Genomic DNA, 19,762 nt, shown 5'->3' on the forward strand with positions numbered 1-19,762 from the left:
TCATGTCAATCCTCCTAACTCTGTCTCCCAAATAGTTGGGGTCACAGGTATTCACTGCCATACCCAGCCAATTTTTCTAAGGATTTGGAATTGTGTGTAATAACAATAACTTGGAAAATCCTGACTCTGTGCCTGCAAGACTCAGTCAGTCCTGGTCTCCTCAGTGGAGCTGTATGTGTATCTGTGACATTGAACAAGTATTGTAACTGCTGCCTATTGCAGTCACTGTGGAACTCTTGAAAGAAGGTGTTAAGTGTGTGTGTGTGTGTGTGTGTGTGTGTGTGTGTGTGTCAACCAGGCTTCATGACTGTTAGGCAAGTTCTCTGTCATGCAACTTCATCCCCAGTAGAGAGTGAATTATTAACTTCACTTGATTTTTCTTAGGTTGAAATAGCCATGTGGAGCCACTGGCTATAATACATCTTAGTGTGTTGGTCAGTGGAGGAACTCAGCTTCCTCAGAGCGTCTCTGACAGCTTGACATGCACATGGGGAAGGAAGGTGTAATCAGAACTGCTGCCCACCTAACCATTCCTGCTCCCCAACATGAGGCACCTTTCCCACCAACGTTCTGGACCCCTCCTTTCAGAACAGTGTGGGGTGAGGCAGTGGCTGCCTAATGCAAGCGCTTCTAATGCAAGCTCACAGGCACAAACTGAGCAGGGTCATGTCTCAGCTCAGGAGCCTGATGAAGTCGCCTGCAGGGTCTTTCTGCTAGCCTGGGGAGCGGCCAGGCAGGCTGATTCTGGGCTCTAGTCGTAGCTGCCACACCTATAGTTTTGGGGGTGCCTCGGGTACCATAAGAGACTGGAAACTGTTCCCCACAATTTGGAACTGCCCCATAGCACATGGGAGCACTCTAAAGGACTTTGGAGAGAATCAACCAGCTTAATTGACATCAGTCAGCACCCGTATTAGCCTCTGACTATTACAGCACATATGAAGAAGGGGTGCACTGGCATGAGGGGGCCTAGTGAAGCCAGTGGGAGGACAAAGCCTTTGCTTTACTCTGAGGAAGAGCTAGGCTACTCCGTGTAGAGGTGTGGGCAGTGAGGGCGGGGCACAACATAGGGATTTGGAGCAATTCATCCGGATGTTGGTCCAGGGACAGGCCCAGGTGGGAGAGCATATGAGGCAGGAGAAAAATACTTAGACCAACCGGAGCTGGTGGCTCACACCTGCAATCCTAGCTACTTAGGAAGCTGAGATCTGAGGATCAAGGTTCAAAGCCCTCCCTGGCAGGAAAGTCCTTGAGACTCTTATCTCCAGTAAACCACTCAGAAAACTAGAAGTGGCACTCTGGCTCAAGTGGTTGAGGGCTCGCCTTGAGCTGAAGAGCTGAGGGACAGCGCCCAGGCCCAGAGTTCAGGCCCAAGGACCAACAACAACAACAACAAATTCTAAGCCCCGGATGGTTAAACTAGGGCCTTTTTTCTTCCCCAACATATGCTATGTGAGTCCTGTGTCCGGTTCACAGCACAGGGACCTGGCTCTCCTCTTGGTCTCTAGGTAGGCACAAAACCTATACACACACACACACACACACACACTCACACGCACGCACATGCACACACGCGGGCGTGCGCAGCCACACACACTAGCACACAGGTGGCTCTGGGGAAAGGCCCGCGGTTTGCAGACAGGTGTGACGCCTCCCCCACCCCGGCAGGAGTACATGCACATGATGGGGCTCAGCAGCTGGCTGCACTGGACCGCATGGCTCCTCATGTTCTTCTTCTTCCTCCTCATCGCAGTCTCCTTCATGACCCTTCTCCTGTGCATCAAGGTGAGTGTGACCTCTGTGGGGCTCTGAGGGGAGGAGGGCACAGAGCCCACCGTACCCAGCAGAGCATGTCTCACCTCAGACGCCGGACCTCAGGCCAGGCTCCCCAGGGGACTACAGGGCTTTCTGCTGGCTGAGACAAGGGCCAGCTCCCCACTTGAGTAGTGCCATGTGACCTAAACACTTAGGCTACTCCTGGTCCAGCCCTGGCTTCTCTGGCCTGACCCCCCGTCTGGCTCGGGGCTGTCCCTCCTGCAGGTGAAAAAGGACATAGCAGTGCTCTCAAGCAGTGACCCTTCTCTGGTGCTGGTCTTCCTACTGTGCTTTGCCATCTCCTCCATCTCCTTCAGCTTCATGGTCAGCACCTTCTTCAATAAAGGTAAGGCTCCTCTCAGGCTGAAGGACTGTGGGGTGATCATAACTTAGGAAAGTGGGACAGTTCATTTAAGATGAAGGGGTCAGGGGCTGGGAAGGTGGCTCAGTGGTAGAGCGCTTGCCTTGCATGCCTGAGGGTCTGGGTTTGATTCCTCAGCACCACATAAGCAAAAAGAAAAATCCGGAAGTGGCGCTGTGGCTCAAGTGGTAGAGCGCTAGCCTTGAGCTGAAGAGCTGAGGGACAGCGCCCAGGCCCAGAGTTCAGGCCCCACGACTGGACCACCCAAAAAAAGAAAAAAAAAGATGAAGGGGTCAAAGGGCATCTGTGTAGATGCCCCAGAGGTTGAGTTGCCAAAAGAGAGGACCTGGGAGGCTGGGACTGCACATAGTAGGTTATAGCAGTGAGGGACAGGCTTAGAAGGGGACTGGCACAGGCCTGTGACAAAGCGTCACAAATTCTCCCAGAAAGGAGCTGGAAGGAGAAGAGAAGGCACATGCGGAGGGCTAGGGAGGAGTCAGGATGGCTAGCGCATGGGGGCTGCAGCGGGCAAGTGTGGCTGCTGTGTGGAACGCCAAGAGTAGCCAGAGGAAAAGCTCATATACACTCACCGGCGATTACTGTTACCTTTGGGATTGTTTCTGGATTCTGTGTGTTCTACTTACTGTCATTTCCCTGGACTGATGTTTTCTCATATTCTATCTTATGTCAGACTGACAGTTCCTTGGGTTCTTTTACCTCTGATGGTTTGGAAAATATCAACTATGTCTCCATTCTTCTTAGTGATTCATCTTAGTGTTGAGCGTAAATGATTACCTTTGAAGTCTTTCAAAAAGTTAAGTTAATCAACATATCTAGGATCAGTGTGTACCCCACAGAGTGTTTATTAACTTTCTAGGCTTCTAAAAGAGAGAAAGACAGACATAGAGACGAGGCTGGGATGGAGGGAGAAAGGGAGAGAGAAAAGGAAGGAGAAAGAACTTCCTTAATGAAACAGTAAAAATACTACTTTGATTAAATCTTCACTTCTGAATATACTTTTTAAAAAAACCTGTTGTGCTGGGGTGTGAACCAAGTGCATCATACATCATAGGTCACCATTCCACTACTGAGCCACACATTCAGCTCCGGAGTACACTGCTTCCAATATTCAGCAGATGAAATGGGATACACATGTAAGGTACCTCGCTGTATACTGGATGCAGTTCTCTTCAGGAACAGCACATGAACAGCTGTTTGAATTGTCAGCTAAACTAGCTGCTTTATTTATGAAGGACTGTTAGGCTATAGTTGTTTGCACTTGTAGATTTGATAGGCATTCTCAAAAGAAAATCTGGGCCTGGTTTTTGTTTCTAATGTTAAATCACTGATAATATCTGATACCCCCTAATAAATTAAAGCTTTCAAGCAAAAAAAACAACAACAACTGAGGATTTTACTACCTCAAGTCTGTCACCATGAATGTGACAGCTTCCAACCTTTAAGAGTTTCTCATGAGGGGCTGGGAAGGTGGCTCAGTGGTAGAGCGCTTGCCTTGCATGCCTGAGGCCCTGGGTTCGATTCCTCAGCACCACATAAGAAAAAAGAAAAAAGCCAGAAGTGGTGCTGTGGCTCAAGTGGTAGAGTGCTAGCCTTGAGCTGAAGAGCTGAGGGACAGCGCCCAGGCCCACGACCGGACCGAAAAAAAAAAAAAAGAGTTTCTCATGAGACTGGTATAATATTAACTAATGTGATCTTTTTGATACTGTGTAATAAAATGTGTCAGTGGAAGATAAAATAAGCAATATTTTCCAAACAATGAATGCTTTATGTTACAAAATCAAATAAGAGGACAAATCCATTCAAAGTACAAGATAAACCAACAGCTTCTCAGAGGACAGAGTGAAATGTCCATTGTCTGGTTTGCCCGCACATATGGTATGGTATCAGGAATAGCTACCAGTGTCTGCAAGGACTAACACAGCACCCAGCTGTACAACTTGAAGCCATGTTTGCTTCTTCCTCTTCAGCCAGGCAACACGGTGCAGAGCGAGAATGCAAGGGCTATCTGTGAGGTTACACATTCCAGAGACTACAAACACATGAAGCCAGGCTGTTCTTCTCACTGCATTGTGGAAATGCAGCTATTTTTCATAACAAAATGTGTGTAAGCTTGTCAGTGGTTATTACTGGATTTTTTTGGTTAAGTGGGGAGTTGTTTGGGCCATAACTCGGGACTACACTCCTTTGCTGTAGACAAGTGCTGTAGACTGCACTCCTTTGCTTGTAGACAAGTGCTTTACCTCCTGAGCCAGCCTCCCTTTTTTTGCTTTAGTTACTTTTCAGATGGGGTCTTGAGTTTTTTACCTGGGGATGGTCTCTGAGCATAATTCTCCTGCCTCTGTGTCCTGCGTAGTTGGGACCACAGACATGTATCACCACGCCTGTTTATTGGTTGAGATGGGACCTTGCTCAGTTTTTGTCCGAGCTAGCCTCCAACAGCAATCCTGCCTCCACCTCCTCCGTAGCTGGGAGTATAGGTGTGATCCACCAGGTACCTGGCCCGTGAAGGGATCTTAATGCCAAGAGATCTGTGTACTGCCATCATGAGCTGACAGCACACTGTTCTTCCTCCCCTGCCCCACCATGCGCCAAGCTGCGTGCTTGCCTCTGCTGGGTGGTTCCCACATGTCACTTTTCCATGAAGCCTTCTGGTTCCCATTCTAAGCCTTGCTGCTGCGCCCAGCTCTTGTCCCATGGGGCACCCTGTGTGCAGCACTTCCTACTTGAAAAAGGACGACCCTAGGGGAATGCTGGCCTCCAGGCTCTGAGAAGGGTTCAGGGTTGCTCTGTGGTACCATCTCTAGTTCCTGGACAGAGTAAGTGTTCAGTGAGTATTTAATGGGTGGATGAATGAAAAAATGAGAGCCATCAGGCAAAGCAGATGAGGAGACTTGGGGTGAGATGTCAAGGAAAAGGCTGTAAGGGAGAGTCTGCAGGAGGGAGCCAGGAATCCCAGGCTGGGTGCTATCCCCAGGGAACACGTACAATGAGAAGTAAAGAGGCTGTGGGCTGAGCCCAGAGTCCCCCCAGCACTGGGCCCAGGTGGGGCCCACCCTCTTCCCTGACCACTGCCATGAGGCACGTATCTGCTGGCAAATGCGCAGCACATCCCAGGCGCCCCCTCTCCCCACAGCCAACATCGCGGCGGCCGTGGGAGGCTTCCTCTACTTCTTCACCTATATCCCTTACTTCTTCGTGGCTCCACACTACAACTGGATGACGTTGAGCCAGAAGCTCCTGTCGTGTCTTCTGTCCAATGTTGCCATGGCGATGGGAGCCCAGCTCATAGGAAAATTTGAAGCCAAAGGTAAGTGTTGTCCTTCAACTGAGGAGCGTCTTGTGAGAAGCGCCTCTGGCAGTGCCAGGTAACTAATTGGGGAGCCTCCAAGTGTAGGCTTCATAGGCAGACATGCACAGGCATTGTATAAAGTTCCAACTTGGCTCTAAGCAATATGGGGACAGGCCATGAGGTGACTGGAGCCCTGAGGGACGTGGGCCAAATACCACCAAAGGTGAAGATGCCTAGAGTCATTGCCGTAACACCTGCTTCTGTCTGAGGGCCTTAACTCACTGGCCTCTGAGCTCTTCCTGCTTCCTGAGACACCAAGAATGATTGTACCAGAGACCGCAAAGTGACCAGGTGTTGACCTCTGTTGCCACCAACTCCTGATGAAGAACTGGCTCACACCTGTCATCCTAGCTACTCAGGAGGCTGGGATCTGAGGATCATGGTTTGAAACTAGCCCAGGCAGGAAACTCCATGAAACTCCTTATCTACCAAAAACTGGAGTTGTGGCTCAAGTGGTAGAGGGCTCCCCTTGAGCATAAGAAGCTTAGGGACAGCTCCCAGGCCCTAAGTTCAAGACCTATGACTGACCCAAAAAAAAAAAGAAAAGAATTGAGTCAACTCCTCCTGCAGTGATTGAAGATGAGGGCAGGGAGGCCCAGGACACCAGTGATAGCCCAGGACGCCAGTGATAGCCCAAGAAATTTTTTCCTGACTTTTAAAAGGTCATGGGGGTCAAATAAACACTTGTTTACACTGATTGGCCTGTGATCTCCCATTTTGCAAGGTTTATCCCATTTTCAATGGAGCCAAATTAACCCCTTTTCTGCTGGGAAATCTCTAGGACAGACCTCTCTCCTTGTGGGACAAGGCCCTGGTTCATGTCTGAATGGCTCTAGCCCCTCTCAGTACATCTTTGGAGGGAAAAATGGCTGTGGATTGGGACCCAGCCCACCTCTCTCTCCCCTTGCAGGAGAGATGAGGCTATGAGCAGCCATGTGTCCAGTTCCTGTGGTGTACACTCAGCAGCCACTGTCCTGGGGCTTTTGCATGTTGTTCTGGTTCTCCTGGAAGGAATGACATGGCATGCAGTCCCTCTTCTGAGGAGCTGGCCTGCATCTCAGCCCCTCCCTGCCCAATTGTTCCCTTTCTGAAACCAGATCTGCCCATTTCTCCCAGCTGTGTATCTTGCTCCATTTGTACTGCTATCCCATAATACAAAGACTAGGTCATCCATGAGGAACCAACACTTATTTCTCAGGGTTCTGCAAGCTGGGAAGTGCAAATTAAGACACCAGCAGGTCTGGTGTCTGGTAGGGCCCAGTGCATTCAGAGTGGTACCCTGAGCACTGCCCCTCCCGTAGTAGACGTGCAGACGGTGCAGACACATGTCTGCAGGCTCCCAGTGCTGCTGCCCTGGGCCTTGGTTTCCCACCGTGGACTCTGGGAGGCGTTCAAACTATGGCCCTGTAACTCCTTTGGGCATAGCTTCCACATGCATGGGTTCGTGGAAGAAGGTGGATGAGCAGCCACAGGCCACAAAGTAGCCTTGCCTTTAATTACAACTTTTTTTCTTCAGTTGGCAGTTTTTCCAGACTGTAGCTTTTTAGTATTTATTTTCATATTTAGTATCCTGTTAATGGAATACAGCTTTTTTAGTTTAACAATAAATAGGTTTATTGACAATTTTATTAATACTCTAAAGAAAATCTCAAAATTTCTAAACATAAATGTTTACATGGTATTCACATTGGAAAAAAAAAAATCTCCCAACAAAACAAAGCCACAGTTGGAGAGCAGGCCTTTCCATCCAGGGTCCCTCAGCCAGCAAGGGATGGGCAGACCTCCAGGTCCAGGCATGTCTGCTCTGCAGTGTGCTGCCAGCAAACCAAGTGCCATTAAACAGGCTTCCCGTCTGTCTCAGGTGTCTCGTTTTTTGTTTTTGTTTTGTCAGTTGTGGGGCTTGAACTCTGGGCCTGGGTGCTATCCCTACACTCTTCAGCTCAAGGCGAGCGTTCTACCGCTGGAGCCACAGTGCCACTTCTGGTTTTCTAGTGGTTTAGTGGAGATGAGAGTCTCACAGACTTTTCTGCCCAGGCTGGCTTTGAACCGTGATCCTCAGACCTCAGCCTCCTGAGTAGCTAGGATTACAGGCATGAGCCACTGGCGCCCAGCAGGTGTCTCAGTTTTAAGAAGGGCTTGTTACATTCACATTAGTTCACATTGGACATGTGTGTGTGCATATGCATATTGGTAGCTGTTCACACATGTATATTGTCTTTATGTGCATCTCTAGACATACATGTCTATATGTGTGTTCATTGGTAATGAAATGCAAGCCCATTGAAATAATTCTGGGACTTACTGATTTTGTAACTTGCCAGCTTGCCATTGTCAAAACAACTTGAAGGAAGTTATCAGATGGCTTATAAAGTTGGGAGGGGAACACTCACACTGCTTCCCAATGACAGCACAGAGTGACTGCATGCGCGTGTACCACTTGGGCCCTCCCAGCCTGCCCAGCTTGGGCTATTTTCCTGGAATGTTCCTCAGGCACAGGCATCCAGTGGCGAGACCTCCTGAGTCCTGTCAACGTGGATGATGACTTCTGCTTCGGGCAAGTGCTGGGGATGCTACTGCTGGACTCCGTGCTCTACGGCCTGGTGACCTGGTATGTGGAGGCTGTCTTCCCTGGCCAGTTCGGTGTGCCGCAGCCCTGGTACTTCTTCCTCATGGTAAGCGCTCACCCAGGGACCCTAGCACACAGCACCTGCACAAACGTGCCACAGAACTGACCTGTTCTCTGCTCCAGGGTTCTGAGAGCCTTTGCATTAGTTCTGAGAAAGATGAAGACCCACTCCCAGGATCTGAAATGAGAAGGGTACAGAGAGGAAGCTCCTAGTCCCTCTTCTACCAGACAGCACGTGCAGACTCTGCTGCCACTCCCCCAGCCCCCCTGCTGCTTCTTGCTCCTGGGAAATCTTACTGGGTTTGGGCCTACAGGACAGTTCAGGATTTGTAAAAATGGTCATATTGCTAGAGTATGCAGCACTTCCTACTGCCTCTGCCTCTGTGGACCTGTCCTGCTCTGCCTCTGCCTCTGCAGACCTGTCCTCCACCTGTGCCTCTGCAGACCTGTCCTCCCTCCACCTGTGCCTCTGCAGACCTGTCCTCCACCTGTGCCTCTGCAGACCTGTCCTCCACCTGTGCCTCTGCAGACCTGTCCTCCACCTGTGCCTCTGCAGACCTGTCCTCCCTCCACCTGTGCCTCTGCAGACCTGTCCTCCACCTGTGCCTCTGCAGACCTGTCCTGCTCTTTCTGTGCCTCTGCAGACTTGTCCTGTGCCTCCATAGACCTGTCCTGTGCCTGTGCTGCCAGGTGGCGGCTGTCCACACAGGCCCCGATGTGACACTGCTACATTTGCTTAATAAAGCAACACATGGTTTTCACCAAACACAGTAAAGTAATAATGATGAAGCCGCGTGCTGGTGGCTCACACCTGTTATCCTAGGTACTTGGGAGGCTGAGATCTCAGGTTCACAGTAAGAAGCCAGCCTGAGCAGGAAAGTCTGTAAGATTCTTATCTCCACTTAAACAGCAAAATGCCACACGTGAAGGTGTGGTTCAAATGGTAGAGTGCCAGCTTTGAGTGATAAAAGCCAAGGAACAGAGCTGAGTAGCATGGAAACACAGCTCCTTTACTCTGGACTGGAGTGTTTAGTAACCTCTCTTTATTAAGCTTTATGGTTGACAGACTCCCTCTCCTCTCTATAGCATCCATGTTGACATTCACAACAAGCTGTGAGTTTCTTTTTTTTGGGGGGGGGGGGTCCGGTTGTGGGGCCTGAACTCTGGGCCTGGGCGCTGTCCCTCAGTTCTTCAGCTCAAGGCTAGTGCTCTACCACTTGAGCCACAGCACCACTTGCGGCTTTTTTCTTTTTGCTTATGTGGTGCTGAGGAATCGAACCCAGGGCCTCTGGCATGCAAGGCAAGCGCTCTACCACTGAGCCACCTTCCCAGCCCTAAGCTGTGAGTTTCTGTTGTACCCATTTGCCAGATAGGAAAGCAAGGCTTAGAGCTATCCCAGGGATGATGTGTAAGCAGAGGAGCTTTGTAAGCATTGTCCTTTCTTTAGTCATGTGCCTTGAAAGGGTCAGAGGAAGCCATGTTGTAGTGTGTATTTAGTGTGTTGTTGTTGTCTACATTATTGATCGCAAAGTAAACTGACACAAGCACCTGTCTCTACCCTATGCCAGCCCTCCTACTGGTGCGGGAGCCCAAGAACAGTGGTTGGAAAAGAGGAAGAGGACAGTGACCCTGAGAAAGCTCTCAGAACGGAGTACTTTGAAGCAGAGCCAGAAGACCTGGTAGCCGGGCTCAAGATCAAGCATCTGTCCAAGGTGCCACTTCCCTGTAGAGACAGGGCCGAGGTCTTTAGGGGAAGCTACTCCATGGCAGGTGCTGTCTCTGGGCCTTACTCCCTTCCTCTGTCCTGGGCACCTGATGAAGAAGGTCCAGGGCCCCTCATCTGCTCCTGACCTGTCCTCCAGGGCATAGACCACCATTCTGTGTCTGATCAAGCGCAGGTGATGGCTCCAGATTCAATGGCATCAGCCACAGTGGCTCCTGGGCTGGGCCTCTTGCCAGCTTTTCAGCATATGCTTACTCCATTCTACCAGATACCTTGGCCTCTTCATGATGCAGACATCCAGAGGGCCGTGGGCCATGTTAGGAGCAGGGCAGGAGGGTCCACCATCTGCCCCAGACTTCAGTCCTCTGTATGCCGATTGGCACCTGGCTTGGTAACCTGAGGCACTTGGGGCTGTACTGCAGAGGGACAGGAAGGTCCCTTGTGGCTGTGGAAAGTTCACAGTGGCCCTCTGCCTGGCCCGCAGGTGTTCCGAGTGGGAAATAAGGACAAGGCAGCTGTCAGAGACCTGAACTTGAACCTGTACGAGGGCCAGATCACTGTCCTGCTGGGCCACAATGGTGCAGGGAAGACTACCACCCTTTCTGTTCTCACAGGTGAGCCTCTGGCCGGCAAGCCCACCCTAGCACTGCTCCACTAAACCCCAGGCCTCTAAGTCCCAGCTGTGAGGAGTGACGCCCAGGACCCAGGGGAACACATGCCGGCCCCCCTCTCAGCCCTGCTCATGAATGCCTGAGCCCAGTGGGATCAGCAAAGGCGAGCAAGGCTAATCCTTGAACACCGAGGAGTGGGCTCACCCGTCCTGCCCCACACTCAACTCCAAGGCTGTTCCTTACCTTCCCCCAGTGCTGAGTCACCCGTGGTAGCAGAGGCCCAGATCTGACATGCCGGTTTGTGGAAAGCACCTCTGCATGCTTGTGCACACAGATGTGTGAGGGCACATTTCCTGTTCTGCACACCCGTGTGCAGACAGATGTGTGAGGGCACATTTCCTGCTCTGCACACCCGTGTGCAGACAGATGTGTGAGGGCACATTTCCTGTTCCTGCCTAGCTTGGATGGCCACCCCTCTTCTGTCCCTCTCCCTCCTCTGTCTCCCCTGCCTAGCTAGACAGAGCTTACTGCAGTGGGGAGTGGGGGTTCCCGGCACTCTCTGGGCAAGATGCTTGGTCAAGCAGAGGGAAGCAGTGACTAAGGAGGAGGTCATGACACCTCATGCAGACAAGCTGGATTCTCACACTGAATTTGGGAGTCTTTTGCTCGGCCCCAGGTCTCTATCCTCCTACCAGTGGGCGTGTGTACATCAGTGGATATGAAATCTCCCAAGACATGGCTCTGATCCGGAAGAGCTTGGGCCTGTGCCCCCAGCATGATGTCCTGTTTGACAACCTGACAGTAGCAGAACATCTCTACTTCTATGCGCAGGTAGGCGGGGGGTGGAGGGACGGGGAGGGGGAGCGGTAATCCACTGCTGATGCATTTGGGTTTCTGAGTTCACCAAAAGACACGATTGGCCTGAAGAGCCGCGGCATAAAAGCTAGGATTTCGGTAAAGGAGGTGGTGTGCAGCGCCAGCATCACCGGGGGAAGACGTCTCAGAGTTCTAGGGAACTCTGGGCAGCTGGGATCCCATGAGCAGCAGCCTCATCTTCCCACTCCATCCTCCACCATTGCAGCTGAAAGGCCTGTCACCCCAAAAGTGTCCTGAAGAAGTGAAGCACATGCTATACGCCCTCAGTATGGAGGACAAGCGGAGCTTGAGGTGCAAGTACCTGAGTGGAGGAATGAAGCGCAAGCTCTCCATCGGCATTGCCCTCATAGCGGGTTCCAAGGTACGGGGCGGCTGCACCCCACCTCCTGATGAGGCCAGGCCAGGTTCCCCACACACACTGAACACGTATCTGGGCACTAGAACTCAAGGTAGCTTAGCAGGTCCCCAGCACAGCCAGCCCCGGTCTGGAAAGCGGCTCTGCCATTGTCACAACTTTGCCTCTGCCATCCAGTTGTTGATTCTGGACGAGCCCACCTCGGGCATGGACGCCATCTCCAGGAGGGCCATCTGGGACCTTCTTCAGCAGCAGAAGAGTGACCGCACCATCCTGCTGACCACGCACTTCATGGACGAGGCTGACCTGCTGGGGGACCGCATCGCCATCATGGCAGATGGGGAGCTGCAGTGCTGTGGGTCGTCTCTGTTCCTCAAGCAGAAATATGGTGAGTGGCGGGCAGCAGGTGGGCAGATGGACCTCCGTCTTGTGACAGGGCCAGCACCGCTGCCTGCTGTGCTGAGGGGCACTGCCCACCGTTAGCCTTTGTGAAGGGCCCTGACAGAGGTGGGAAGTGGCCTCCTCTCGACTTCCCGTCTACTCACCCCATGTGGGAATGAGGGAGGGTGGTGGGACAGAGCATTGTGGGTGGCCGGGCTCCTGTTCTGCCTTCAAGAGCTGCTGGCTCTTGTCAAAACCATTTGTGCTCACCAGCATTTTTACTCCCAACGGAAGTGCTGCATATGGTTAGAGGCATGTCTCAAGTGGTGGAGCACCAGTTGTACAAGCAAAAGCATGGTATAAACCCAACACAGTAGCTCAAGCCTATAATTCCAGCTACTTGGGAGATGGAGATGGGGATCAAAGGTCAAGGCGGTCTTGTTGGTCCCTCGCTGGTGGCTGCCCCCCTGGCTTCAAGCAGGCTTTCCTGATAGGCTTCCCCCACAGTTTACCCAGTAAAACATGGGGGACTCTAGAACAGCATGAAGGAGCGCTGAGATGTCCCTGTGCTGGCTCTCCAGCCCCTTTTCCATTGAGGGAACTCCAGAGGATCTCACTCTTGGCCCTTGTGTTCCAGGTGCTGGCTACCATATGACCCTAGTGAAAGAACCACACTGTAATCCTGAAGCCATCTCCCAGCTGGTGCACCGCCATGTCCCCAACGCCACACTGGAGAGCCATGCTGGGGCTGAGCTGTCCTTTATTCTTCCTAAGGAGAGCACACACAGGTATGTGCCCCGCAGGACACACAGGTGCAGGTGTGGGAAGGCTAGGTATGAGTTGGTTAGGAGGCCTCCTTGCTCAGTTACCCCGTACCTCCACCGGCTCAGCCACCGAGCACCACGCAGCCCCTAGGAACAATGCTTGGCTGGTGCAGGGTACCATGTCGTCCAGATGGGGCTGGGAGGGGGATCTATGCCTGCCTGCCATCCATACCTAGTGTGCAGTTCCCTCCTAAAGCAGCGGCAGCTGCTGCGTTCAGAATTACTTGTGGAACTGATAACTAGCTTTCACAGACAAATTGTGGATGTGCACAACAGACACCATCTCAGGATAATTCCCAACGGTGAGGCAGTTAGTACTCAGTTTTCTTCTGAATGGATGTTTAGCTTCCCCTCCTTGTCTGCAGGATACAGCAGTGTAGCTGCTCTGTGTAATGTATACATTCTACTGAATTCTATTGAATGGTGGCCTTTCTCTGCTTCTTGCAGCAGGGGGCAGGAGGAGTCCACACACCTTTAGGGTCACTCAATCCCATTATCTTTATGTTTTTTGCTCATTTATGCACCACTTTTTTTTGGGGGGGGGGTCCGGTCGTGGGGCCTGAACTCTGGGCCTGGGCGCTGTCCCTCAGCTCTTCAGCTCAAGGCTAGCACTCTACCACTTGAGCCACAGGGCCACTTCCGGCTTTTTTCTTTTTGCTTATGTGGTGCTGAGGAATCGAACCCAGGGCCTCAGGCATGCAAGGCAAGTACTCTACCACTGAGCCACCTTCCCAGCCCCTATGCACCACTTTTATATATTCATATTAACCATTTTTGTTGCAGTTCTCTCCTATTTTGTTGTGTTTGATTTTTGTAAGATTTTTCTTCCATATGGATCTCACATTTAAAAGTGAGATATCTTTCCTACTGTAATTTCTTCTATTACTTTTCTTCCCAGAAAGTATTTCCCTGCCCTGTGACAAAATGAATTTTTACCAGTTCCTTTCCGTTCTGTGATTTTATGTGTCCAAGCCTAAGTGCACATAGTTAAAAATAAAGGAAATCTTTCTTCCCCTTGGTGTTGCTACAAACCTAATTGTGTGTGTGTGTGTGTGTGTGTGTGTGTGTGTGTGTGTGTGTGTGTGTGTGTGTGTGTGTGTGTGTGTGTATCCTAAAAACAAGAGTGACTGCCTAGCAAGCATGAAATCCTGAGTTCAAACCCAGTTCTACAAACAAGACAAAAAGCAAAGCTGGGTGCTCATGCCTGGGATCCTAGCTACTCAGGAGGTTGAGATCAAAGCATCATGCTTCAAAGCTAGCTCAGGCAGTAAAGTCATTGAGACTCTTATCTCCAATAAACTACTCAAAAAACAGAAGTGGTGCTGTGGCTCAGTGGTAGAGTGCTGGCCTTGATAACAAAGAGGCTCAGGGACAGCTCCCAGGCCCAGAGTTCAAGCCCCAGGACTGGCAAAACAAAGCAACAACAACAACAAAAATAACACCAGATCATATGAACCCAAGTTTTGGAGTGTTTTGTTTTGTTAGAGGCATTGTGCACTGGGAGTAGTTCAGTGGTAAGATGCTTGCCTAATATGGGTCAAGTCCTGAATTTGATCCCCAAGCACAGAAAACAAATTAAGGAAAATAAAATAACGACCTTGCAAGAAGTTTTCTATACTCTGTCCCTACTTGTTCTACCCAGTGATTATTTAGGAATGAATTACCTAGAAAGTGTCTGAGAAGCACCTCATCACTCTGGGTCTTTTTTATTTCCCCCAGATTTGAAGGTCTTTTTGCCAAACTGGAGAAGAAGCAGAAGGAATTGGGCATTGCCAGCTTTGGGGCTTCAGTTACCACTATGGAAGAGGTTTTCCTCCGGTCAGTAGACATGAGTTTCCTGTTGGTCCCAGATGTAGCACTGGGGGTAATTTTGGTAAGGGTAAAAAGTATGGCAGTTAGCCTCATTCTGCTCTCCAGAGCAGAGGGTAGAGGGGGCTCTAGAGTGGGGACAGGGCAGGGGCACCATTGGCCCGAAGTTTGCATGCCTGTACACTTAGAAAACCACAGCCCATATGTGAGACATGTGTGAACTTGCCAGGGTCCGGCCTGAGAGCACATGGGCCACGCACAGGCTGCTCATCCTGAGAGCGTAATGGAATGAGTGAACAAGCTAATGTAGCACTGCTTCCCAGCCACCCACCCAAGCCCTCTTCCTGTGTCCCTCCTCCCAACCTGGGAGCTGGATTATGACAGTACTTCTGTGCTTCGGGGCAGGGTTGGCAAGCTAGTGGACACCAGCATGGACATCCAAGCCATCCAGCTCCCTGCCCTGCAGTACCAACACGAGAGGCGGGCAAGCGACTGGGCGGTAGACAGCAACCTGTGTGGGATGATGGACCCCACGAATGGCATCGGTGGCCTCATGGAGGAGGACCACACCATGGTCAAGCTCAACACCGGGGTGCGTGCTGTGGGCTGGGGTCACTCTAGGCCAGCGCAGGGAGAGCAGACAAGCCCTGGCCCCTTGTGGCGGGGCGGCTGACGCCCAGCAGGGCACTCGGCTCACTGCACACATTTTAATGGAGCAATTGGAATGGCTTCATGTGCTCACAGCTAAGATGGAATATTTGCTTGTAACACTAACAGTACCCTTTGAACAGCCTGTCCTGTGCCCACCTCTGTGCCAACCTGGCTTTACCGCAACTTGCAAAAGACAACAGGAGTAACATTGCTCCAACTTTATAAACAAGAAAGAGGCCTGGGCCAATCAGATGGCCGTGTGTGGAGAACTAAGACCTGAGGCCCTGAGGCTCTACCTTTACAGGGCCAGGAAGGGAGGAAGTTGGGGAAGGAGGGCAGGCCGGTGTCCAGAGCAGTGGGTGTGGAGGTTTGTCTGTCGACTTATGCATGAGCTCTGGGACAGTCTCCTCCCAACGCTGTCTCCAGCAGGAGGCAGGGGGCCCTCAGCTGGGTTATATATGCCATGCCTCACGGCTGTGAGACACACTCCCTCCTCCCCCCACGAGTCCACCGCGTCCTCCTGTGGCTTTCACGAGCCCACCCACGGCCTTTAGGTTGCTCCTGGTGTAGCCATCCAAGGGATAGTCAGCGAAGCCCCCCAGGCTGGTGTGGCATGGAGGCAGTACCGCCATGGGCCCAGGTGCCAGCTCCCGTGCTACCTGCCTCTCCTCTGCCGCAGCTTCCCCTCCACTGCCAGCAGCTGGGGGCCATGTTCCTGAAGAAGGCTGCGTACAGCTGGCGAGAGTGGAAGATGCTGGCAGCCCAGGTCGTTGTCCCCCTGACCTGCATCACCCTGGCCCTCCTGGCCATCAGCTACTCCACCGAGCTCTTCGACGACCCGCTCCTGAGGCTGAGTCTGGGCGAGTACGGCAGAACCGTGGTGCCCTTCTCAGTCTCTAGCACCTCTCACTTGGATCAGCAACTGTCGGAGCTCCTGAGAGACATGCTACAGGCTGAGGGCCAGGAGCCCCGCGAGGTGCTGGGTAAGGGGCAGCTGAGTCGGGGGCCCGGTGAGACCAGCTTCTCCCTGCAGTAGTGCCAGCCTCTGGGCGGGTAGGCCTTGGCTGTCCTGTGCCTCCTGGGACAGTTCAGAGTCCTGACTTTGCCCCTGTTTATCATGACCATCAAAAATCATCTTTGGCCTTTGCCAGATGTCCCCCGGGGCAGAACTCCCGGTGCTGGGGCAGTCCTGAGGCACAGCAGAGACCAGCCGCCTCACTAGGGCTAGACGTGGCCAGGTGTTCCTCTACTACACCCGTTCTTCAGCTTTCTGTAAGAAAAACACGAAAGTTCCACAGTCTTTACCTTGCCTTTTTTATAGAGTAGGCTGGTCACAGTGTGTCTTTGCCTTGTGACATGTTTTCCAAGCTTGAAATTTAAAATTGTCTAATGGCTACCGATGTCGTAGTGCACTTAGAACAGCCATGTTCTGGTTAAAAAGAATGTGCTAGGCGGCACTTAGAACAGCCATGTTCTGGTTAAGAAGAATGTGCTAGGCGGCACTTAGAACAGCCATGTTCTGGTTAAGAAGAATGTGCTAGGCGGTTTTCTCATTTCATCGCTCCATCCCATGTCCTCATCCGCAGGCTGAGGTTCAGTGTACTGAGGGATGATAAGATCTTGGCAGAGCTGAGAAAAGCCTGAGTGCCCTGGCAGTGGGAGCCTTCCAGCATTGTAGCGGCACTGCTGGCCGGGCAGGAGACCTCACAGCCCAGGGACCTTGGCCATGCCCAAGGTCAGCCCCTGTGAGCATCATTGCGATAGTAGTGAGGATCCCTGCTTGTTCCCTAGCAACTCCTGCTCTCGCTCCGCAGGTGACCTGGAAGAGTTCCTGGTTTTCCGAGCCTCGGTGGAGGGAGGTGGTTTTAATGAGCGGTGCCTGGTGGCGACGTCCTTCAGAGACGAGGGAGGACAGATGGTGGTCACCGCCTTATTCAACAACCAGGCGTACCACTCTCCAGCCACCGCCCTGGCCATCGTGGACAACCTTCTGTTCAAGCTGCTGTGCGGCCCTCGCGCCTCCATTGAGGTCTCCAACTATCCCCAGCCCCGGAATGCCCTGCAGGTTGCCAAGGACCAATTCAGCGAGTATGTATACACCTCCCCACCCACCCAGAGCAAGCAGAATGTCTGTCCCATGGGTGCTGCCAGCTCTCGGTGTGCCCTGAGCCCCACATCCTCCAAAGTACAAAAAACATCAGCCCAGGACCCCCAGCGCTGAGCACTGCAGTCCTCACCAGGGAGCATCCAAGGACCTGCTGGCAGCTCTGCTTTCTCTTCCCAGCAGAGGCCCCAGCAGCCCAGGGTCTGGGGCCAGGCTGTGCTGGGAGCTAAGAAACAGCAAGTGCACCCCCTGTGGGGTCCTCTGACTAGGAGTCCCAAGGGTCCGTTTAAGGAACTCAAGCTTATTAGGGTGACGGTGGACCAGGCAGGAGGAGGCCGATCTAATAGTTCATTCACCCACAAACAGTTTACCTGCTCGCAACATACACTTGAATACTTGCTGGCATAGCCAGGGGTGGCACCTAAACTTGTGATTAATGGGCACTACCTGTATCCACTAGTTAGCTATAAGTCCCCATCTCTCAACAGCCAGCCTTGGGCAGCTGTGGATTTGCTTTGTCTCTGTAGCATCCTAGACATTACATAGAAATGGAATCATGCACTATGTGTGACCTTTTGTGCCTGGCGCCTTTCATCTAGCATGGTATTTTTAAATTCACCCAAGTTCTGGCATTGTTCCTTCCTTCCTTTTCTTTTCGTTTTCCCCTTTTCTTTCTCCTCTTCTTTCTCCTTCACTGATCTTCCTTCTCTTCCTTCTTCTATTCCTCCTCCTCCTCCTCCTTCCTTCTCTACTTCTTGTCTTCCCCTTCCCTCTCATTTTGCCAAACAGTATCCCATGTCCCGGCATGGTGTGTTGAGTTGACCAGGAAGTTTTTAAGCACCAGAGCAACGCCATCAAGGTCTATTTCTAGAATGTGTTGCTGGCAACCGGATAGGGAATATTAAGTAAGATTTAGCTACTTAAGTGATCCAGGGATGAGACAGTGGTGTCTAGGGCTGATACAGGAAGCTGGGCAGGGACTCCCCAGGTACCCGCATGGGTGACAGGCAGAGAGACTGGTGTTACAGGCCCTAGTGTGCAGGAATGGGTGTGGCTCGGGGGCTCATACAAAGAGCCTGAAGAGAGACTACCACCCTTGTTGGTTTGAGACAGGAAGTCCAAAGGAGGTGCTGTCCTCAAGGATATGCGCTGCCCCCTCCCTCTCCCCCCCCCCCCGCCACCCTGTGGCTCTGTGGCTCCCCCATCCTCTCAAGGATTTGGACACTGCACTGCTCATTGGACGGTGAAGACCAAGGCCCCAACTTCCCTGCTGCCTAGACACACTGTGCTCTGCCCTCCCCAGGGGCCGGAAAGGATTTGACATCGCCCTCAACTTGCTCTTCGCCATGGCATTTCTGGCCAGCACGTTTTCTGTCCTAGCAGTCAGCGAGAGGGCCGTCCAGGCCAAGCACGTCCAGTTTGTGAGCGGCGCCCATGTGGCGACTTTCTGGCTCTCTGCTCTGCTGTGGGACCTCCTCTCCTTCCTCCTCCCCGCCTTGCTGCTGCTGGTAAGTGCTGGGCGGTGCCAAGCCCTGCCCTGCAGACCACAGGGGCCTCATTTGGGGGCCCTTGCGCAGACCCAGAACCAGCAGGAGAGTCCATCTGGCAGCTCTACATGGCTCCCACCTCTTCCTGTTGGGGAAGCCGGCCCTGGGCCAGCCATCATGGCTCCAGCTCCTCCGAAACCCCGGGGAAACATGGAAACTGCCAGTCCAAGGGCTGAGAGATGCAGTGGGCTATGGAGCTAAGGAGCCTGAGACGGCTCACTGGCCAGGGCCTAAAGCCCATTGAATGCTCCCCCCAGCCTCCCCTCCCCCTGGGAAGCTGCCCACTGCCTGTGGGCTGAGCTGTCCCTGTGTGTGATACTGCAGGTGGTGTTTCGAGCTTTTGACGTGCGTGCCTTCACACGGGACGGCCACATGGCCGATCTCCTGCTGCTGCTGCTCCTGTATGGCTGGGCCATCATCCCCTTCATGTACCTCATGAGTTTCTTCTTCTCGAGCGCATCCACAGCCTACACCAGGCTGACCATATTCAACATCCTGTCGGGCATCGTCACCTTCATCGTGGTCACTATCATGCGCATCCCAGGTGGGAGCTGGGAGACTGCCTCCACCCCACTGCTGCCCACAGAGCCAGCTGCAGCCGGGGAGGGTCTGCGGTGGTGACCAGGGAGGGGCCTCCCTGACAGCTGCAGCCGTGGGAGGGTCTGCGGCGGTGACCAGGGAGGGGCCTGATCTGTGGGAATACCCGGGA

The 19,762-nt window shown here is 52.5% G+C and overlaps 1 protein-coding gene across 2 annotated transcripts in view; it reads left to right on the forward strand.

Moving 5' to 3' along the window:
- Nucleotides 1-19,762, forward strand: part of LOC122123781 (phospholipid-transporting ATPase ABCA3) — a 43,792-nt gene that overhangs the window by 16,823 nt on the left and 7,207 nt on the right. For both annotated transcript variants that reach the window (XM_042698249.1, XM_042698250.1), the window contains exons 9-24: nucleotides 1,669-1,785; nucleotides 2,041-2,161; nucleotides 5,331-5,504; nucleotides 8,037-8,218; nucleotides 9,741-9,884; nucleotides 10,380-10,509; nucleotides 11,183-11,337; nucleotides 11,588-11,743; nucleotides 11,915-12,125; nucleotides 12,756-12,906; nucleotides 14,662-14,760; nucleotides 15,157-15,343; nucleotides 16,082-16,385; nucleotides 17,217-17,490; nucleotides 18,810-19,014; nucleotides 19,378-19,597. In XM_042698249.1, coding sequence (XP_042554183.1) covers nucleotides 1,669-1,785; nucleotides 2,041-2,161; nucleotides 5,331-5,504; nucleotides 8,037-8,218; nucleotides 9,741-9,884; nucleotides 10,380-10,509; nucleotides 11,183-11,337; nucleotides 11,588-11,743; nucleotides 11,915-12,125; nucleotides 12,756-12,906; nucleotides 14,662-14,760; nucleotides 15,157-15,343; nucleotides 16,082-16,385; nucleotides 17,217-17,490; nucleotides 18,810-19,014; nucleotides 19,378-19,597 — 2,830 coding nt within the window. The remainder of the gene's footprint in view (nucleotides 1-1,668; nucleotides 1,786-2,040; nucleotides 2,162-5,330; nucleotides 5,505-8,036; nucleotides 8,219-9,740; nucleotides 9,885-10,379; nucleotides 10,510-11,182; nucleotides 11,338-11,587; nucleotides 11,744-11,914; nucleotides 12,126-12,755; nucleotides 12,907-14,661; nucleotides 14,761-15,156; nucleotides 15,344-16,081; nucleotides 16,386-17,216; nucleotides 17,491-18,809; nucleotides 19,015-19,377; nucleotides 19,598-19,762) is intronic.

This window comes from Dipodomys spectabilis, unplaced genomic scaffold (genome assembly GCF_019054845.1).
Source record: "Dipodomys spectabilis isolate Male_0828 unplaced genomic scaffold, ASM1905484v1 ptg000231l, whole genome shotgun sequence".
NCBI classification, from domain to species: domain Eukaryota; kingdom Metazoa; phylum Chordata; class Mammalia; order Rodentia; family Heteromyidae; genus Dipodomys; species Dipodomys spectabilis.